At 42.4% G+C, this 20,488-nt stretch overlaps 1 protein-coding gene across 8 annotated transcripts in view; it reads right to left on the bottom strand.

Moving 5' to 3' along the window:
- celf6 (CUGBP Elav-like family member 6) overlaps nt 1-20,488 on the bottom strand; it is a 174,315-nt gene that overhangs the window by 64,172 nt on the left and 89,655 nt on the right. For all 8 annotated transcript variants that reach the window (XM_088297173.1, XM_088297177.1, XM_088297175.1 and 5 more), the window contains exon 3: nt 913-961. In XM_088297173.1, the coding sequence (XP_088153299.1) occupies nt 913-961 (49 nt within the window). The remainder of the gene's footprint in view (nt 1-912; nt 962-20,488) is intronic.

The raw sequence follows: 20,488 nt of genomic DNA, 5'->3' as shown, positions 1-20,488 counted from the left end.
TTTGCATAATGGCATCAGAATGCGTCTTGTACATCAGTGCACAAGAATGCACGCTCAGTTTCCGCCAAATTAACTGTGCTCCAACTAGAAATGTTTTTCAAAGAATTATGTACTTTACACTGACAATGTGACTTCATGTTTTTTTGGAAATTTGACAAAATCCCGCTCAGTAATTCTCCCAAATAAGCTCCAGAGACAGATATCCTATATTGATGGAAAATGGTAAATCACAGCCTATTAAGATCTTAAATGGGGGCACAGAATGATGTCATAGTTTATCATTTGCCATGTAAAGGGGGTCCAAAGGCCCATTCATTGCTACGCGGAGTTTTAAATTTGACTGCACTTGGTGAAAAGTAATGATACTGAATAAAGCACACTATTGGAATAAAAAAATATGATATTTTTTTTCAGGATTGCAGTGAAAAGAGGAATAGTCAATGACGAAAAATATACTGAAAATTATACTTACACAAAATGGAATCTCCTATTTTATTGAAAGGCTAAAAAAAAAAAAAAAATCAAATTCAACAGTACAGCTCAAGGTAGTGTCCTCAAATTTTCTAGCACAGGGCTTTTTTCTTTGTCCAAGTTTGTTTGCCTTCTCGGTATGTGAATGCCTTTTCCCCGAAGCCTCGAGCAGAAGGTTCAGAGTGTCTACTTATTACTCGCCATCCTCTTTCGTCTTTCTGCCGTGTTCCTCTCGCTTGTCTTTGACCCGCTCGCAGTGACTGTGAACCGCGACAGCCCCCTTTTTGCTGGCACAGATGGGAAGTCAATAGAAGCAAGTGACCTATATTACGGACCGCGCTGCTAACTCCCAGTGCGTCTCAAGTGAGAGAAGAATATTAAGGATTGTGCTTGTACCACTGTGTGTGCCGGTGTGTGTTTTTTTTTTTTAAGGTTATTTACCTCCCCGTCCTTCGCTGTCTGCTGGCTTCACCTGGATGGGCCGATTCATCTGGAGAGAGAGAGAAAAAAAAAAAAAGAAGGAACGGTTAGTGTGTAACAATGGGAGCAACTTAATTCATCAAGAGGCTGAAGAAGATGTGAATAGTAGCCCCTGGTGTGTAACGAGTACTCTGTTAGTCAAACACAAAAATCCCAGCCAGTGGATTTAATTAATGCAAGGTCCCGCCTCGAGAGATGCCCGAATTCCCCTCACAGTTCAGCAGAGTTCGCACTTTTCATTGACGGCGCCACACCGGGTGTCAGATGGCACTTGGAGATTAATGCTATTACATCAGCCCCGCCCGCACCTCCAGGCAGAGGTCCTTTCTATCCTGGCCCTCACTCTTCCTGTTCTCTCACAGTTCCAGACTCTCAGTCACCAGCTTGCCCCAAACCCTCGGCTGTACCTCCCTTTCCCTGCCATCATCCGGTCCTCCTTCCTGCCTTGAATTGCCACCAATATGCCACCATTCTGGTCGGCCCAGCCCCCATGGATAGCTGGTACATGGTTTACAGTAGGAATCAATGGGGAACATTTGAAGAACCATTTCATGGGGAAAATGTGACTAGGCAAAGATGAAAAACACCCTGCTAAAAAAAATCTATTTCTTCTTGTGCTCATGTCTGCTGTTTCATCTTGAGTCACTCCCAAGAGTTTGGATGGGGAAGCAGAAAAGCACTTAAGGTCTGCTTGTCCCTCCATGAGCTGGAGTTTTTTTTTTTTTCTTTTCTGGCAGCCCATTGCTTATCCAGGTCACATGCATCATATTTCGGTCTTTTTGTCACTTGTGGGCCCATCTCGCCGACGACATGTGAACGGCACAAGGCGCTGCCCGCTCAGATCACTCAGCTCCGGCGCCATGGTGGGTGTCGGGCCTCGAGGCAGTGCAGCACTTGACAGTGCTTGACATGAGCCGAGACCGTCGAGCTAAATATAGAGCTGAGTCTGGTGGGCATGTATGGACGATCAGATACACGACGACACCTTGGGACACAATGCGCTCACCCGACAATACGCTGTGACACTGGAACAAAATGGATTGAAACGACGCTCAGGTGACGGCCTGAAAGCGCTTATGAACAGCTACTATGACAAACTTTATTAAAGGATGATCCATATACCCCGAGGTGGGCGGTCAAGGCCTTATTTGCTGGCCTTAAACAACCTAAAATCAAGAAGACTTGATCATCATAAATGTGCATTTCATTTATATATATATATATATATATCTACATATCAGAATTCAGCTAGCCCGTGTTGCCAGGCAGATTTCATCGTATGCCTTCAGACTGACCCGTGCCGGCCGGTGTCTGTGCTGTGTGAGTGAATGTGCTCTTAGTTGATTGACAGTTGCAATAGCCAATCAGATCACGAGTTGGTGACACTAAGGCAGGCGTGGGCAAACTACGGCCCGAGCAGCTACTACTGAGTGCTTAAAGTTCACCACATAGGTGACCAAAACAAATCCCGGCTTCGGACTTGTTAAACAGATGTGAAACTTATTGAGTAAATACGCTACGCATTAACTTACCATGTTGATGTGCTTTATGTCTGAGCTCTGCTGCATTATTGTCTACACTTTACTGTAGCATTCCCATTCACTCGCTCTCCCCAGTCTCCTCTCAAATAAATACATTCTCCTTCATTGTTGTTGTTTTGTTTGTTAGTTTGTCTCCATAGGACTGATGCGTTCAAAGCAGTGTGGTTTTCCGTTTCCTACTGCAGAGGAAATTATTTGGAAATGGAGACTCCTCAACATCCGTTAGTCAAGGTGAGAGCATAGCAATCCATACCCACCCTCAAACAGGGTTAAACAGTGGTTGGTGGATGCGCTTTGCTGTTAGTCCTAACAAGTTCAGCGTTTAGGACACAAAAACATTATCAAACAACATTCACGCTTGAATATCACCTCACAATGTTTGTGTTTGTGTCTTGGATAAAAGGTCCTTGTCCTATGCAACCGCCATACGTCAGGACTAATGTAGGTCAGTTGGAGCACCGTAAGTGTTAAATATACTGCACTTGCTTTAAATATAAACGTGTTGCACTTTGTCGGGCATTAGAGGTTAAGGACGTCCCCAAGATCTCGCCGCTTGCTGATAAGTCGGCTTTTGGGACTTTTAAACGGCAACAATTGGGCAAGAAGCTTCATTAGTGGCCGTGAGCCTCACCGCCCTGCAACAAGAGTCATTAGTGGTACCAAAAACACACTTGGGGTTGCTAGGCAACAGAGTGGAAGTGCCCGGCAGGCAGACGGAACGAGCTGGCCCGTCGGTCTGCCGGCAGTTTGCCAGGCAATTGGCACTTCTTTCTTTTTTTCCCTTTTTTTTTTCCTTGGCTAGGTCCAAGGAGGTCGTAGCGAGAGGGAGCAAGAAAGATTGTGTAAACTCCCACACCTTCCAGCGTGTCCTACTTTCCCGTCCCTTTTCACTGACTCTGAGCAGGACTTTTCAGAGCAAGTCTGCTGCTGCGAACTTCTGGGCCAGGTGTTGAGGCATTGCTACCATGCACTTTCAAATGACAATAGCTAAGTCCCCTAATATTGTCCCCTTGCGGAGAATGTTACTTACAAACAAATTTAGATTTTTTTTTTTCTATTTTTAAACCTGTCCCCCATCCTCCTTCACAGTAGCACAAAAAGTCTCGGGGCTCAATAACAGCAGGTGTCTTAGGTGACATTTTAATCCCTTATTACGGAGTGCAGGATTAGCCAACAGATCAAGGCTGAGTTAATTATACGAATTCATCAGAGACTGGGCGAAGAGGCAGCCTCTGCCTTCCCCTTTGGGCCAAGCATGCACCAACCACCAACTCTTGCTCACACAATGGAGGTGATTCACATTTGGTCTATCGTGGGAAGCTGGCTAAGAAGGATTTTAGTGTCACAGTGCTGCGTAAAGATGGATTTGCACTACATTTGCACAGTTCGGATTTTTGTTCTCCCATATGGCCCGATATGGGAGTGGGTAGAGTAGACACGCAAAAAGCATCATCAGATCACCAAGAATTTTTAATGAATTTAATATCCGGCATAGATTTTGGACATATTGGTAGTATTATTTCTATTAGTATAGAAAAACACAGCAACATCAGATACGACTCTTGAAAGCCCTTTGTATGACTTTTCTAGCACCCATGTGTGCATTGACACAGCTGTTGTGATAATTATGATAAAAATGCATGGTGACATCAGTGCATCTGGGACAGTGAGAATTGCTTTCAAGACAAATGGATGTGCATGTGACACTATGGAAGTTTGCCCATTTATTGGTAAAGTTAAATCCCGTTACGCTTTATTGGTACATTCCACACAGCTGTGAAAGATCCACACAAAAGCCAACTTGGGTGGCCATCTTGAATTTGGATGAAAATACAGGTAGCCTCATCCGCCCAGTCAAAAATTTCTACCCTTGGTCCCGACTATGCGACTTTTGCTCCGGTTGTCTCTGAAGGCAAGAAAATTTGTGTGTGGCTTTGGTTCATGCATTCCGTGTCAGTCCTCTTTAAAGGCATCTACACACCAATCTGCCGTCGGCCGTCGCGGCCAACAGTCGCATCGGCTTAGAAGTCGGCACGTTGGACTGTACCAAAGAACACACCGCAAAACCAGACGGAGTCGCCAACTACTCCGAACCTTCTGCGCATGCATGAGTAGAGAAGTAGTACCCCGCCAAGCCTAATTATTTCAATAGAGGAGAAGTGAAAATGAGCAAAGTTGATTTAGTTCTTGAGAAATAGCTGCAATTTTCACAGTTTTTCCACCTCTGTCACTTCCGGTTCTTGTCCAGTGCACTGATTCGCTAGCTGACAGCCAATCACAGTCTTCATTTCATCCAACAGCGGACCCGATTCTACGCGTTGATTCGGCCGAACACGCCCCAAAAACTGCTCCGACTTTACACCGTGGCATGCTACACCGAACGGATGGTGTGTGCCGACTTTGCGACGGCGGATTGGTGTGTTGAGGCCTTCACACATTCCATGAACACAGTTGACAGACAGTGTGAAAGGGGGTTAAGAAAAAGTAAATATAAATTGATATCGCTACTAAATCAGACTAAAGCACTTATCCGTGTAAATCCAGCTTCAGTGAAACGATTTCTAGCGATTTTCCCGTTGGGCCTATATAAGATAAGCTGCATCAACATTCGAAAGAAAGACGTCCAGTTTATTCATCTGGCAGACGTCTGACTGCGGGGGATAGAAGACCACCCCCCACCATCCTGTCCATGTCTTGCTTTATATTTGTCTCTCAGTGCCCTTTTGGCCTCCAAAACCAATATGCTTCCCTCCACAGCCCCTTAATGGCTTGATCAATGCTGACAAATAGGCAGCTCATGCTGTCCTGCCTGGGAACTTGCAGCTCTGCGCCTACGCAGGCGCACTTAGAGAGGCCATCTCTCGTTCTCCTCATCCCTGCCATTTTTCCACTTTTTTTTATTTTTTATACAGTCAACCCTCCCCGCCTCCCTACATTTCCCCTCCTTCATGCTCTATTTGCTTTATGTCTATACATTCACTTTTTGTCTTTTTTTTTCCCCACTCGGCGGCATTGAATCTATATTTTTCATTATTTTATGATGAATAAAAGTGTGTTTAAGACAGGGAGGGTTGGAAACGCAATAGTGTGGAAGAGCGGAGCTTGCTTGCATTGTTCCACTGAAGGACTTGTACTCTGTGTGTGCGTGTTTGCTTGCACATGCCTCAGTCTTCGCGTCTGATTGATAACAAGCGCAGCATCGAGGAAGCGAGACAAGGTCAGCGGTGGCCTTTGACCACGCTTGACCATTCTTTGTCTAAAGGGATACGCAATGTCAACAAGGACAGATGTGTGTGTCTGCACATAATGATTCACCTAAAATGTGTGCACATAAAAGTTAAATATCCATTGTATCCAAATAAATGTTGGAAAACTGTTCTAAAAGATTGGATGAAAATGTATTGTGCCTGAACTGAACTGTGTTTTTAAGCTAGAAACGCTTTAGTAATTGCCTCACTTGTAGTAGCTCTCTAATCAGTTGCTGGGACGTCGCTAGTTCCACCGTTTGTCTTTTATTAATAGGCAAGACTAGCAAATGCTGCCCTTGCCATTAACGTGAAATAAGCTGTTAGTTTCGCAATGAAAAGAAAAAAAAAGCGATTGTGGATACACACCTTTGAGTTCTTCTTCAAGCATACCCTAAACTGCCTTTTTTTTTTTTTTTTTTGGTGAATTGTTGTATTTATCTGAAGAAGCTTTGATAAATCTTCTCAGCCAGTCACATTACTCATCTTAAGTTTTAAACAGCTGCACCAATCATGGCGCTGCATGACAAATCAAGTTCTCCATGAGGAAAAATGTCCCCTGGGATGGAAAGTGGAGAAAAAGTACATCTTGATGTGGTGCCAATGGCAGATAATGAGCCTTTCTAAAATGTATTCATCAATGCCGTTGCTTGAAGTCGTCAATAATACAAAGCCTGACTGATCGATTGATTAACCATATGCAAATGTATTAATCTGAACGGTATAATTAGTCATTCCAAAACAGCATTTTTCAAGGAAGTGCTGCACTTCTCGGCAGCGGATTTAGAATAATAAAGAAAAAAATAATAATTACAAAGATATTCATTAAGACTTTGCAATGATGCATGTTTTAGTGAAACAGTGGTCTGGGGTCTGTGATTTGATTTTGTCAAAATACCACCAGTTGACGAATGATAGCGCACTTTACACAACTTACTTTGTTGCCGTGCTGAAATTGTATAATTTCGAGGGGGCAACCCTGTTTCAGGTCCCCCGCTTTTCATGTATTGCTTTGCCAATAACCAGTCCAGATTTTGCTCCCATGCAGACCGTGTGGCACTTTGGCCCAAGGACTAAAAAACGCACACAATCCACCACAAAGACACGAAGAATTGTAATTTCCTCATGAACTACACTTGTCAGTTAGTGTCGTGGATCCATCCATCCACAAATAACCCCCACACCACCACCACACATTAAAAACGTCATCACGCAATCATGAAAATGCTGGTTATCACAAGCTATAGCTGTTAGCTAACACTAATCCGTGTAGACATCAAAACTCAATCTAGCTCTTCTCACCTTTCGGCTTTGATCTGAGTGTTATATAGTGTTGTCGGACGGTTGCTTGAAAATGGGGGGGGAATCTTCACCCTGCCTAGCTTCAACGCTTCAAAATGGTGTTCTCAAATAGACAGACACATTTTCCGAAATAGGCAACTAGCAAAAGATTTCCTTGGTTATCCTGTCCTGTTGGGCTTGATGGACAGCGGCTAGCAAAACAAACACTGCCGCCGCGCATTACCGCTGAGCACTGAAATTTCCAATAAAACTCTATTTTGTGTCAATGTCCATGGAAAATTGAAAACCACGGTGGTCGTTTCAGTGCGGTGCAACTGCCAGACAGGCAAACAAGCTGTTGTGGAAACAAAACCTACTCGACGGAGGAAACACACAGGCTTATTTTATCACATACATGATTTTTTTTTTTTTCCCTTCCATCACATATTTCCACCTCGATGAGCCGTCATCTATTTGAGCCGTCTTATTATGATTCCTGCCTCTCAGCTGTGTTTTTATTGTTGCGGCTGGTGCCATTGACAACGTTTAACGCTCATTAAAGGGGTTTAATGCTGACTGACTTTTCTTAAAGAGCCGATGGCACGTGATAAGATGGAGAATCCTCCTTTTGTGAGGGCGAAATACTGCATGAAACAACCGCCCAATCTTTTGCGTTTTATTAATAGTTGTTGATTCTGGCAATGGTTTCCAGAATTTCTATATACCCTTGCCCAATCGAGCATTAACTTGGATTTGGATTTTGTTAGCTAAACAGCGTCGTTGCCTAAGTCTCATATTTGAACATTTTAGGAAAAAAAATATTATTTTTTTTCTTTTTTTTTTAGCAAGCACCGTATTTCTTTTTTTTTTTTTTCCCACAACAATAAATTATAAAGATTTCTGCAATTGTGCCATAAGGTTAACAATGTGTTTTATAGATGTCCCAAAAGTAGTAAAATAAAAAGATATTCTTAATTGACATTGATTTTGTAGAAAATGATTGATACAGCTTGCAATTGTTTAGAGAGACAAAATGTCACCATTTTAAATAACCTTGGTGAGTTCTCGCATATTCTAAGGCGGTATTTGCCAAGTACAACATACATTTTCTTGATTAATGGCTTTTTGGTCAATTAATCATTTCACATGATTTTACTGTCCATGTTATGACAGTAGACAATATTATTTTTGTAACACATGTGTACAAAATTGAAAACGTTTTAGATATTTTTCCTGTAGTGATTTTAGAAACCCAATTTTATTCATTTACTTTTAAATGTTTTAAAGTTTTCCGTTGATGTGTTTAAATGGTGTCAATGTACGCTCAGGTCATACTTATAAGCTACTTTTGTTTTCTCTGCTTCAGTTTGCAGGTGTTGTCTTTGTGGTTATGTACAAAACTGCCTTGCCTTAATATTTTACAGATTCCTTCAGCTAAAAGATATCCATTCAAAAATAAATTTCACTTGGAATGTGGCCAGAATATGAACACTTTAGCGGTTTAACTGTATTTGCTTTAAGTGTTGGTTCGGAACTCTTGCTTCTAAAAGGTTATGGCAAGAAGAGAAGCTTACAGGCAGATCCAGGTCAAGTCTTCTTGATGACAATAAGAGCAAACTACTCGGAATTAGCTAAAAAAAAAAATCTTGGGCAAATGTGTGCTGTCTAGCAAAAAAAAATGCTTTCAGGATCCATTCAGATCATGTAGTTGTTAAAAATCCACCCTGGTTTAAAATGCAATTATCTCCCTCAGGGCCCATTTCCCTGACAGGTAAGCTCCTAGATCGAGCAAAGGCCTCGCTGTACCAGCCCAAATTACACCTTCCATCACCCATCACTCACACATCAGGACACCCTGCCCCTCATTCCGGCGTAAAAGAAGAAACAGGGCCAGCGCAGCAGGAAAGTCGCTCTCTCTCAAATTGGAGCGTGTGTTCACCGCCGCCTCCCCGCCAGGCCAGGAAGTCGGGAGAGTTTCAGTCGGCGGAGTTTGTTGGAGCAGACGGGGTTAGAATCCGAGTGATGGGGAAACACACGGGCAGGGCTCAGTGTGGAGTCGCGGGGAGAGGGAATGGGGGCTGACAGCTTGGCATAAGGGTGGATGGCGGAAACATTTGGCCTATTCTTAGCTCGGAACCCTTTCTGCTGTTTAATGCTGTTTGAGACGGGCACTATCTGGGAAGTCATCAGCACTCAAAAGTCGCAGAAAGGAAACGGGACGCTTCAAGTACACCCGTCCAATTTTCTACTTTTCTTGTCATCCAGGATGTAGTCAACCCTGGAGTAGGCACCAGTAAGGGTGATTGCGATGAGCACATGGACTGGGAATCCATTTCACACTTTTTGTCTGATCCTGTATGAGGACGCAAATGCAGATGGACAGATTTCTTTATTTGAATGTGTGGAAATGATTGTTGATTAATAGTGTCTTGAAGCAATTATGGCACAAATGAGTGCAGTACTTGGCTGCAGACAGCAGAGGTGCTGTTGTTCTAAACTCAATGAGTTTTAAAGCTCTCTCTCTCTCTCTCTTTATATATATATATATATATATATATATATATATATATATATATATATATATAGTCAGTGCCATGAAGTCCCTATAAATTTTTTTAAATGTAAGACAGCAACAGTTTGCAACGGCTATCAACGACCTCTCAAACACAGTCTCAAATTGCGTCAAGTCAGCCGTTCTACCACGACCAGCTGCTGGTGTTACAACTTCAAAATAAAAGTGCACCAAGGCATTGATTTACATACATTTGACAAGTAAGGTTTATTTGTAGGGTGGCCATCTTCCTGCCAGTGTAAACGTAAAGAAACGAGTACTCGAGGCAGAAAAAAAAAATTCTTTTTGATGCTCAAATTACTCGAGCATGAGATGTGCAGTACACTTTACAGATCACACATTGACAAGAAACTGTTCAAACTCACATTTTACACTCACGAATAATTGAACCTTGCGAGTATGGTTTTGGAATTCGAGAAAAAACAAGCATGGTTAAGGCCATGAAAACTGAGCACAGGAAGAAAACCAAGAAGATAACCACTAGGTGTTGCCTAAAATCAGATAACACAACCCGAGAGGGGACTGGGCTCGTTTAACACTACGAGAAAGTTGTTGGTTGTGCCTCATTCAAAGCCAGTGTGGCATCCTCATGTCATTGAAGCGTTAACTTGAAGGTCAAATTACTGCATGTCGTTGTGGAAAATGTCACGTCGAGCTTGCTTCATGTGATGCAAAGCGATGGCTCTCCTTGAATGTGTATTCTTTTCTTTTTTTTTTTTTGTTTTGTCTTCGTAATCTCCCTCTCATTCCCCGTAATTGTTCACCAGGCAGGAGCGTTGACATTTATTCATCTCCCACTATCTGTGTTGGCCCTCTGAGTGGCTCCGCCCGCTTTGGCACCGTCATCCCATCTAATTCAGTTTGCCGTGCCGTGAGGCTCGCCCGCGCTCGTAAACTCCTATCTTTGCTTAATTTTTGCTTAGACTTGAGGTGGGAGGGCGGAACCCCGAGACAGAAAACGAATGAGAAATTGAGCCATCATGTTATCCTCTGCTCCATAAAGCCTCTTTTCTTTCTTAGACTGGAGATGGATTGCCATGGAGGTCCATGCGCCCAATGGCCAGGCTGCTACATTAGCTTTACTGCCCCATTTTTGTCTCCCTATCTCCCTTCCTCCCTCCCTCTCTAGCGGAGGGGTGACGATTGGACACAGAGCGATAAGACTAACAAATTAGTCAAAGTGACAGAGAGTTTTATGAGGTCTGCTCTTGTGAGGCGGCCGCTCTGCTTTGCCGTCTCTGGCTCATTCTCGCGGGGGACGACTCGCCAGGGCGCGTGCAGAAAGTATTTGGAAAAGGAAGTAAAAGTGGCGGGCTAAAATAGGGGAGCGAGAACACCAAGCGCAAGGAAGTAAGATTAAAGATGCAAGATTAGGCGAAGAAATCACAGTTACAAGAAGCTTGGGGATCAGGAAAGAATGGAAAAGTTGAACTTTTGAAGAAAGTTCTCGCTTGTCTTTAGCATGAGCAAACTGAAGTGAGATGAGCGTTAAATTAGTTTGCATAATAGGGGTGGGACCAAGTGCAGGATTTTTCTTTTCTTCTTGTCATACATTTCCATAGACTTCCAAGGCAGCCAAATTGTTGAGGAATGAAATACATTCCCATCTTGCCAAACCTCGAATTAAGTCAGATACGACTACGTTATTTCATAAGCAAGGAACGCCTCCAATGGAATTAGTTATTTGACATAACTGCAGTTTTATCAGAAGTGGACAATGCAAAGGCAAGTCCATACAAATGTTGACTGTGAGGCGGAATGGTGGGTGACTGCTTAGCACGTTTACCTCATAGTTCAGAAGTGCAGGGTTCGATTCCGGCTCCGGCCTTCCTATGTGGCATTAGCATGTTCTCCCCGTGATTGAACACTCCAAATTGTCCCTAGGTGTGAGTGTGAAGGTGAGTGGTTGTTCATCTTTGTGTGCCCTGTGATTGGCTCGTGACCAGTTCAGGGTGTACCCCGCCTACTGTCCGAAGACAGCTGGGATTGGCTCCAGTACGCCCGCAATTCTCAGTTGGAGAAGCGGCTCAGATGGTGATTATGACTTAACTATTTCGTGGGTAATGGACGATCTCCCCTCGTGGAAATGGAAACGGAGGACCCCAATGTTTTTAGAAATTCCTTCAGAAAACAGACACTAATAACTTGTCGCTGACTTTTGTCAATTATTACCTGAATGTATAAAGCCACAACAGTTGTTGCCACTTGGTGAGTGTGGGCCAAAAGATACAAGTCCGATAATAAACAGCTTCCTAACGTAGTTAATCGTAACAAAGTGTCAACGGTCTTAGTAAATGAAGGCAATGTTCCGAAATCTTATGGATCATAAAGGTCTGTTTTCAGTAAACTAACACTCGTGGATTGATATGCGATGGTTGAAATTGTGCCCAATTATGCTGATTTGTCTTGCCATTAATTTTCTGAATCGGCTGTCCTCCTAATCGAAGTCGCGAGTAAGTTGGTGCTTCAACTAACTTTTGGGTTGGAAGAATAAAGCACTGATCGGCGGTCAACACAAAATATATTGATCATATTGGGAGCTATGTGGAAATATGATTTTATTCTGATACACACCATTGCAAGTTGGGATGAACATAACATTCAAAGTGTTTTGTCGTTGGACTATTAGACAAACGAACAACAGTTACTTTTAAGCGCTTTGCACACACAGTTCCTCCGACATTATTTAGGAAACTTATTTTTCATCGAATGTAGATCCCAAATAATCCCTGTATTTGAATGCTGATTTCACGACAGATTCATTAGCAAGTAATAGCAAACGGCGCTGGCGTATTCAGCATGTACTGTAGAAACTTGTCTGCATGCATACTAATCAAGAGGAGATGAAATCAATAAACATCCACTCCAGTGAATACTTCCATATCACAGAAGGTTAGGTTAACAGACACGAGCCCTGCACATAAACGCAAAGCCATAACAATAACCTGGTTCCTCCCCGGGTGCATCAATCACTCCGCAAGGCCACAGTGCAAATATTTTCGAGCCGGGCTTTGTGAAACTACCAAAGTAGTTTAAAGAGAATGTCGAGAGTCGTAAATGTAAAGCAGTGATGTATCATGGATCCGTCTGATGTATAGATGCCCTGCTCTGTTCTCCTCACGTATCTCGTTTCTGAGTGATTGTATCACCCATACATGCAGCATAGCCATGTTGATGGCAGACACAAATACGCTCCCCTTGGCAAATGAATTAGCAAAACAAATATACGATAAGTCTAATTAACACACATAATAGTACAACAAAACTCCAACTCTAACATTTAACATCTTTCTCAAGCAGAACGCTTAACTCTCGTGCCCCCCCACCTCCATTGAAAGCATGGTTTATGACAGGGTTGTCGTATAACACCGCATCTGTTTCATCTTGGCCTCTGTACATTCACTGAGAATACTAAGTAGTTTGGGTGCTGACAACAATGTGAAAATTGGATCTGTCGGAGCGGGGGCACCAATGTAATATCTTAATAAAGGCAGGCACCAAATCAAAGAAAGTGTTGACTGAAGGCAAACGTACGCATGCATGCAAATTAGCCGAGAATGGGCATAGCCATCTGTACGGTGGCAGAATATATGTATACTTCTGCAAAAAAAAAAGAAAAAAAATCTAAATTCAAAGTCGAGAAGGAAACATTTAATATCAACGTAAAGTATGTTTTACAATTGCGCTACTTCATTGGCCCACAACACACATTTACATGCTGATGGGCGCTCACAATGGTCTCATCCAAGTATTTTCCTGTTGTGAACCTGTGAAAAGGCCCGTAGAAAAAACAATGGTGTCCCCACAAGGTTGCATATCACTGGTGCGTCCTCACAAGATTAAGTAAACACATACAGCCATGAATGATAAGCGACTCTATGCCAGTCCACGTTCATTTCGCCCCCCGAGGCCAGTTTCACTTTCCTGTTTGAAAATTTGTAGGCATGTTTAGAATGAGTCCACACAAACAAAGTCTCAAAAACATATAACCAAAAATACATAAGATGTTGGCCAGCTTGGTCCATCTTTGGACACTTTTGTCCATTTTCCACATGTCCTTCAAGAAGCAAATTTGCTTGAGAGATCATGTCTGACTGCTATCAAATTTGTTTACGAGACAGAGTGAAAAAAAAAATTGTGAAAATATTCACGTTTCATCATTCTGTGTGGGTGGAGCATCTCAGCACAAAAGTTTAATGAGTCAGTTCTACACGGTCAAAGCTTACTCAAACTTTTTTGGCTCTGAAGAGATTCATCAGTGCCGCCATCAGAAATGCAGACGGATATCGAGCTCAGCTACTGTTGCTCCAATTTCCTTCAAAGTAGCATTTTCAACACACATTCTCCGATTGACATAAGGGTCAGTTAATCACAGCTTTAATTGGATTTTATTGCATCAAAGTTGGCTAACATGCTCCACCCACACCCAATAATTAAATGTTGTCCATCTGTCTAAGACACGTGTCAAACTCAAGGCCCGGGGGCCAGATCTGGCCCGCGACCTCATTTTATGTGGCCCGCAAAGGGCAAATCATCTGCATCAACTTCCTGTTTCTAGCATATTTTCTTCACTTTTAACAACACTGAGATATGAGATATTGCCATTTATTTGTTACCAATCCTCCCCTTTTAAAATAAATTGAAAAATTGTTGAACAATTACTTACTAGCTTCTGATTTCAAAACTGGCTTTCCAATCAATTTATATGGGTTCACAGTCATACCGGCCCTCTGAGGGAAACCACAACTACGATGTGGCCCGTCCACAAAAATGAGTTTGACACCCCTGGTCTAAGACATGCCGTTCAATTTTGATAGCAATCAGACATAGGGACCTATTTTTGTGCTGGACTGAAATCTAGCGTAAAGCATAGCCTTACTGCGCGTGGGAGAAGTTTTCTTTTGCTTGATATTTTTCTAGACTTTGCACTAATAGAATTGGACGTAATGGGGCGTTTGCGCCGTTGTGGGATGGACGAGGACTTTTCCAGCCAGCGTGGCTCATTTGTATCAAAATCAAGGAACAAAAAAAAAAAAGCACAAAACTGAGTATGTCGTGGGGGGTGGGCTTAAATAACGGCCAGTAAGGTGTTGCGCTTCTACCAAATTAAAAACATTTTATGCCAAGTCTGCCAATCTACAAAAATAGATGCTTTTGAAGGACCCGACCACTGGACAAGGTCAAAATTACCTTAAAACTCCCGCATTAAACTAAAATGGCAGATTTCGAGTATCTTTTTGTGCAGAGTTTATTTATTTACTTACTTGGGATGCTTACATGGGTCTCCTCATAATAGACATACATGCCTACCAAATTTCATGTTAATTGAAACTGGCTTCAGGGGTTGAATTTTGGAAAGTTTATATGAGGAGTATTAAGAATACTTTTGCAAACATGCTGCAACCACAAAAAAAAATCAATTTTGGAGTGTGTTCACCCTTACAAACGCACCCATGCCATTCACATACCGTGGCTAATATATTGAAAAGTATAAAGACTCAGACACACACACACACACACACACACGCACGCACACGCACACACCAGCAAAGCCACGCGACCGTGTCTCAAGACCGGACTCGGTACAGACGGCTATTTTGGAAAATGATCACATCAATCGAAATGATAGATAAAAGAGCCGGGAGCAATTGATAAAGTGCCACAATTATTTGGAAGATGAATGGCTGAATTTGCTTTTGAAATTGGACTGGATCTCGGGCGCAATGGAACAGAACTCATCATCATCAATGAGGCTGCCGTTAGATTGCTTTCTGTCACAGGCCAATACGGCCGATTGGATCCATCTGCCAAAGAGGATCAAATGGACCAGTTCGCGCAACATCAGTGGCTGATGTATAGTGACCGCGTGTAGAACATATCACGCCGCAAATGAGCCATACATCACCGTGCACGCTGTTGTGTGTGAGTGTGTGTGTTTAACACTTGACGCTGTATACAAGTATGTTCCGTAGAAATGAAGAAGGGTATACAAATAGAACATGCAGGGCAATGATGGAATGTTGCGAACGAATTGTTTGTAACAATGATGTAATCGTTTGAATTAGTTGTCATACAAGTAGTACTTACTCAATTATGTGTTCACACAAGGCCGTTGGATTTCACTGCAACGATCATTCATCGGCCACAAAATAAAACAACTATTTCTAGACTTTACTTGTGTGCGTGGGCGTGCACGTGTGTGTATTAATTAAAATACCTTCAAGCTGAGCAACTGAGTTGCTCTTCGACTCATACATTCTGAACGCGCAATCCGTGCCACAGACTTTTTTGACTCTGTGGATTAGTCATAGCCATTGAGAAGTTACCAGTTATCATGAAACCGTGTCAGGAGTAGAAATCACGTCACACTTGACTCGTAAATTGTGCCCGTGCATGCGCCGATGTGTATTTTTTTTTATTTTTTTTATAGCTGTTCTACTGTATGTCAAGTATTTACGGTCTATTATGCAAGGTGATGGCTTTCATGAATACTTGGCGGGAAGCACAATCAAATTAATTATATGACACGCACAGTAACAGAGTGTCTTGGACTTTTTGGAAGGTGCATTATTTATAGTTGTTCTGTTGATTTGTATTGATCACGGTTGCCGGTTGTCATGAATAATGGGCAGGAGGAACACTTGCGATAATTACAGTAAAGGAAATATAAAATGAGGGTGTGCTTTACTCCCTCCGACTTTATTTTAATTTGCGATTCATTTCTAGTGATTCTACCGCGCTATCATGATCAAATGGGGAAGGGAGTGATTACATTACTTACATACATTATGCACGTGTGTGCACTAGGGCTGGGTATTGAATCAAATTTCCAGATTTGATTCGATACACAAGGGCCCAATTCGCTTTTCGATTCCCAATTCACTCTTTTTCGTTTCAATCAAGGATTTCATGCAGTACCAATTTTAATTTGGTATGAAAGGCATGCTGCAATTAGCACAAACTGCTGTGACTAGGTACATTAGTATTTTTTTTTAGTTTTATTTAACATGACCTGATCAAAACAATAGATACATCTGCCTTCATGCTTGTTGGCGTGGACTTCACTGCTTCCACCATTTTGTTTTGGTACGGTACTTTTGCACAGTGACAAGATCTCAGGTGACGCCTTAAGTTATGGAAATTTATTGAGAAAAAGACGTTATTAAAAGTATCGATATAAGGTTTTATGACTTGATATCAGTCTATGAAAAGGAAAATCTATTCAAATTAATATATCTATTTTATTTTTTTTTATTCCCAGCCCGAGTGTGCACGTCTATTCCATTGAAACTTTTAACACTGTAGTTTTTTAATTTTTTTAGATCATGAAAAACGGTGGAGAAGCCTCCTCATGAATGAGCAAACATGGAGGTGGACCTTTGTGACTTTGTGGTCGCTAGATCTATTTCCATGATGAAAGTTGCCAGTTGTCATGAATAACTTGCAAATGACGCTTGCATTACAGCAATTGTATGACATTCCTACATTTATTTATCGGAGTATGCCTCGGGCCAAGGCAAAAATTATCTATGGTTTGCCTCGCTGCCCTTAGGCTGAACTTTGGACATGGCTGAATGAAAGCAACATTAGAACATTCTCAACTCCAATAAACCATGCCACATTGCATCACATTGCATAATTGATTTAGCTTATGAATCTGCTTTATTCTTTCTACACTGCATATTGATGAAGTGGTGAACACGGCATGAATAGGCGATGCACTTAAAAATGGTCCTAGATGGAACCCAAAGTATATACTTGCCTGCGTTACGATAAGTAAAGTAGAATATTATCATGCCAATCTCTAAAATTGATGTATTCTATGTTCTCACACACACACACACACACACGCATACACGGTCTGCTGTGGTGCAGAGTGTCAAGGGGAAGCTCGGTGGGGTCCGACACTGTCAGAGATACAAGACCACACAGCGCCACTGGTACACCTGCCGTGACAGCTAATTAGGCCCAGGTCGGGAAGACGGGTCCGTCTTGGGCATTGGCGTAGCTCACGGTGGCAGGGCATCACGGGTTAGCTAGCATGGCCAAGCTGATGAGGTTTGCCCTGCCGTGTTGTCTGTTGGCGCACTTAACCCCGGGTCTACCCGCATGCCACAGCGGCACGCTCTCGTCTTCGTTAGGCGACCCTTCAGTCATTAATTACGCTCGGGCAACTTCTATTAGCCCTTCATTTAGGCTAATCAACAAGCGGGTGCCCCTCCGCTGACATCATTAGCACTCGTAACGAGAGGCGGCAGCAGTTGTTTGTGAGCATTAACACTTTCTTGACCATGCCATATCTTCTTATACACGACTCTCAAAAGGTTAGATTATTCAGCTGTTGGGTGAAATTTCAAAATATACCCAAAATGCGTTATGACCTCGGGATTTGAGCTTAATTTGACCTTCTCCACACTTTTGAAAGCACGTCTGTTCAATATTTTTACACAACTTGCTGTTCTCCAATCAGGAGCTAAATGAAATAAATTGATTCACGAATCGACCGTTACATTTCATGGTTCGATTATCATTGCTATTCAAAAAATGCAAAGAAAAAAAAGACGAGTTTTGGATAGTAACTGCATTCCTGCAGTCAACTTTGAATATCCGTGTCCTTGACGAAAAACCGTATTTAACTTGTGGATCCCCCTCAAGACATTGTGACCTACTATCGTTACAAAACTGCCACCTTAACTATAGCTCAGTTCACTCCCAGCAGACACCAACGACATAAATAGAAAGTGCACACGGAAAAGGGCGCAATGTATTTCGGGCGAGGTGATGTGGAAATCGGATGAGACAGCATGCAGATCCGTTGCCTTGGCCGTGCTTCTTAGAGTGTGTGTGTGTGCGGTGTGTGTGTGACTCGTATTCAACTAAAGGAAGGGGCACAAAGAGGTTGAGGACAGGAAACGCAGCCCCTTGCTGAAACCAACAGTGGGCACTTGAAACAATATGCAATACCCTTATGTGTCTTCAAGGCTTGCAGATGCGAGCACCACGTGTGGTACGCAACCCAGATTAGCTTGCGACAATGTATACACAGCACTATACATGCTCCATATGTAGCTTTATGCTAATATGGGCCAGCTACATGCCCTCTGTTAAACCTGTTTAATAGAAAACCACAATCTCCCACTTGTCCGTGGGGGATGGCGACCAAGCTGTGCCGCAAAAAAGTGAAAAATCCAGAGTAATTGATGCTGCCACCTAAAATTGTTAAGAATTGCCAATTAAAAGGGAAGACAAGCCCAAAACATTATTTGTATTTAAATTTTCCATGCGCCTTCACTAGTCTCAACATGGCATTCTGATAAATATTGCGTTTGTGGAATATGCGATAGGCAGCAAAATCCACCTGTTTTCAACCATCTTAGCGGGCGGCCATTTTGTCAATTTTGTTGACGGAAAATGACATCACAGTTGCTCAGGGCTCAGGAAGCGACCAATCGTTGTGCACCTCTTGTCTGAAGCTGAGCCATGCCTGGTTGTTACCTCATCCCTGAGCAATTGTGATGTCATTTTCAGGCAATAGAAGTGACAAAATGGCCGTCACTTGGCTAAAAACGGGTGGATTTTGCGGCATAACTGGTATTCCACAAACATAATATTAGTAAGTGCCGTGTTTTGACCAGTCCTGGCTGCTTACAACATGTTTGGGGTTGACTTACATTTTATTAATTTAAACTGTAAACAGACAAAAACTAATAATGTAAAACCAATTTTACAACATTAAGCTAACAAAAAAAAACTGATTAGTTCATTAAAACAAAAAAATCAAACCCTAACCCTCACCATTGTTTATACATTACATGCACATGCAGTAAAGAGTCTCCTAACTTCCACGAACAACCCAGGCAAGACTTGACTCCTCTCAGAAAAGATGTGCCACTTCAACTTTCTTCCTTGCCTGTTCTTTTTATTTATCAATATATTTGATTGAGACAGGGCTTTGGTGGCATCTTCTGTACATTCGCTGTAACTCGATCAACATCATTATATACAAGTGCATGAGCTTGTGAGCCTGCTTGGTCTGAATGGTTTTTAGTGTCATTTCATGACCCACCTTGAAATTTGGCGGTGGGCGTCAGTGGGTTCACAAGAAAAAAAAAGAAGAAAAAAACACTTTTTAACCAACCAATCATTTAGATTGATATGCAGAAGGTAGTCCTTCCGGTATGAAGGTGTCTCCACTGATTGGCTACATTTCTTAACAAAATCAGCTCAGTAGCTCTGTTCATTGTATACGGTTAAAAAAAAGACACCAAATTGAGAGTTACCAATAAATTTAAATTGGTATTGCTACCACGGATAGCGACAATGTAATTACTAATCTATGACTTTATGAACAAATGAAGTGCAACCGCATTTAGAGCCGGAAGCGATTTTATGACGGATATTCACCTGGGTTTAAAAGTAAAAAAAAGAATTGCAGGCAGCTGTATGGACCAAAGAACACTTTGAATAATTTACCAAATGTGAACCCTGTTGAAGATATGCACAACGGGCGAGGAAAAGGTCAACAAAGCAGCAGAGGAAACTTTCATGAGGCTCACGTGCGCCGCTTGGACTTGACTAGGAATGCGCAATCGCAGCCAATTACAACATGCCGAAACTTGTGCTCAGGGCAGCCATAAGCCCTCTCTGTTCTTTACTTATTAATCCCCATGCAGGCCAACACTGTATAGTGTCATGTTTGACTGTGCGCGGTGAAAAATTCATGTCATCTCATCCGCTGTATTCCCCGATCAGACTGGCTTACCTTCCCTGCGTAACCGTTGCTGACCGTTATGCTGAATTTTCTTGTTGGGAGAAAATGTAATTTAGACAGCCGTGCATGCACTGCTGCTCCCGGTGTGAAACAGGACTTGAGAGTTCTCGGGATAATGAAGCCTCGT

The sequence above is a fragment of the Idiotropiscis lumnitzeri genome, chromosome 5 (assembly GCF_059441095.1).
Source record: "Idiotropiscis lumnitzeri isolate Australia: NSW breed Sydney's pygmy pipehorse chromosome 5, RoL_Ilum_1.0, whole genome shotgun sequence".
NCBI lineage: Eukaryota > Metazoa > Chordata > Actinopteri > Syngnathiformes > Syngnathidae > Idiotropiscis > Idiotropiscis lumnitzeri.
This window is presented reverse-complemented; position numbering and strand designations above follow the sequence as displayed.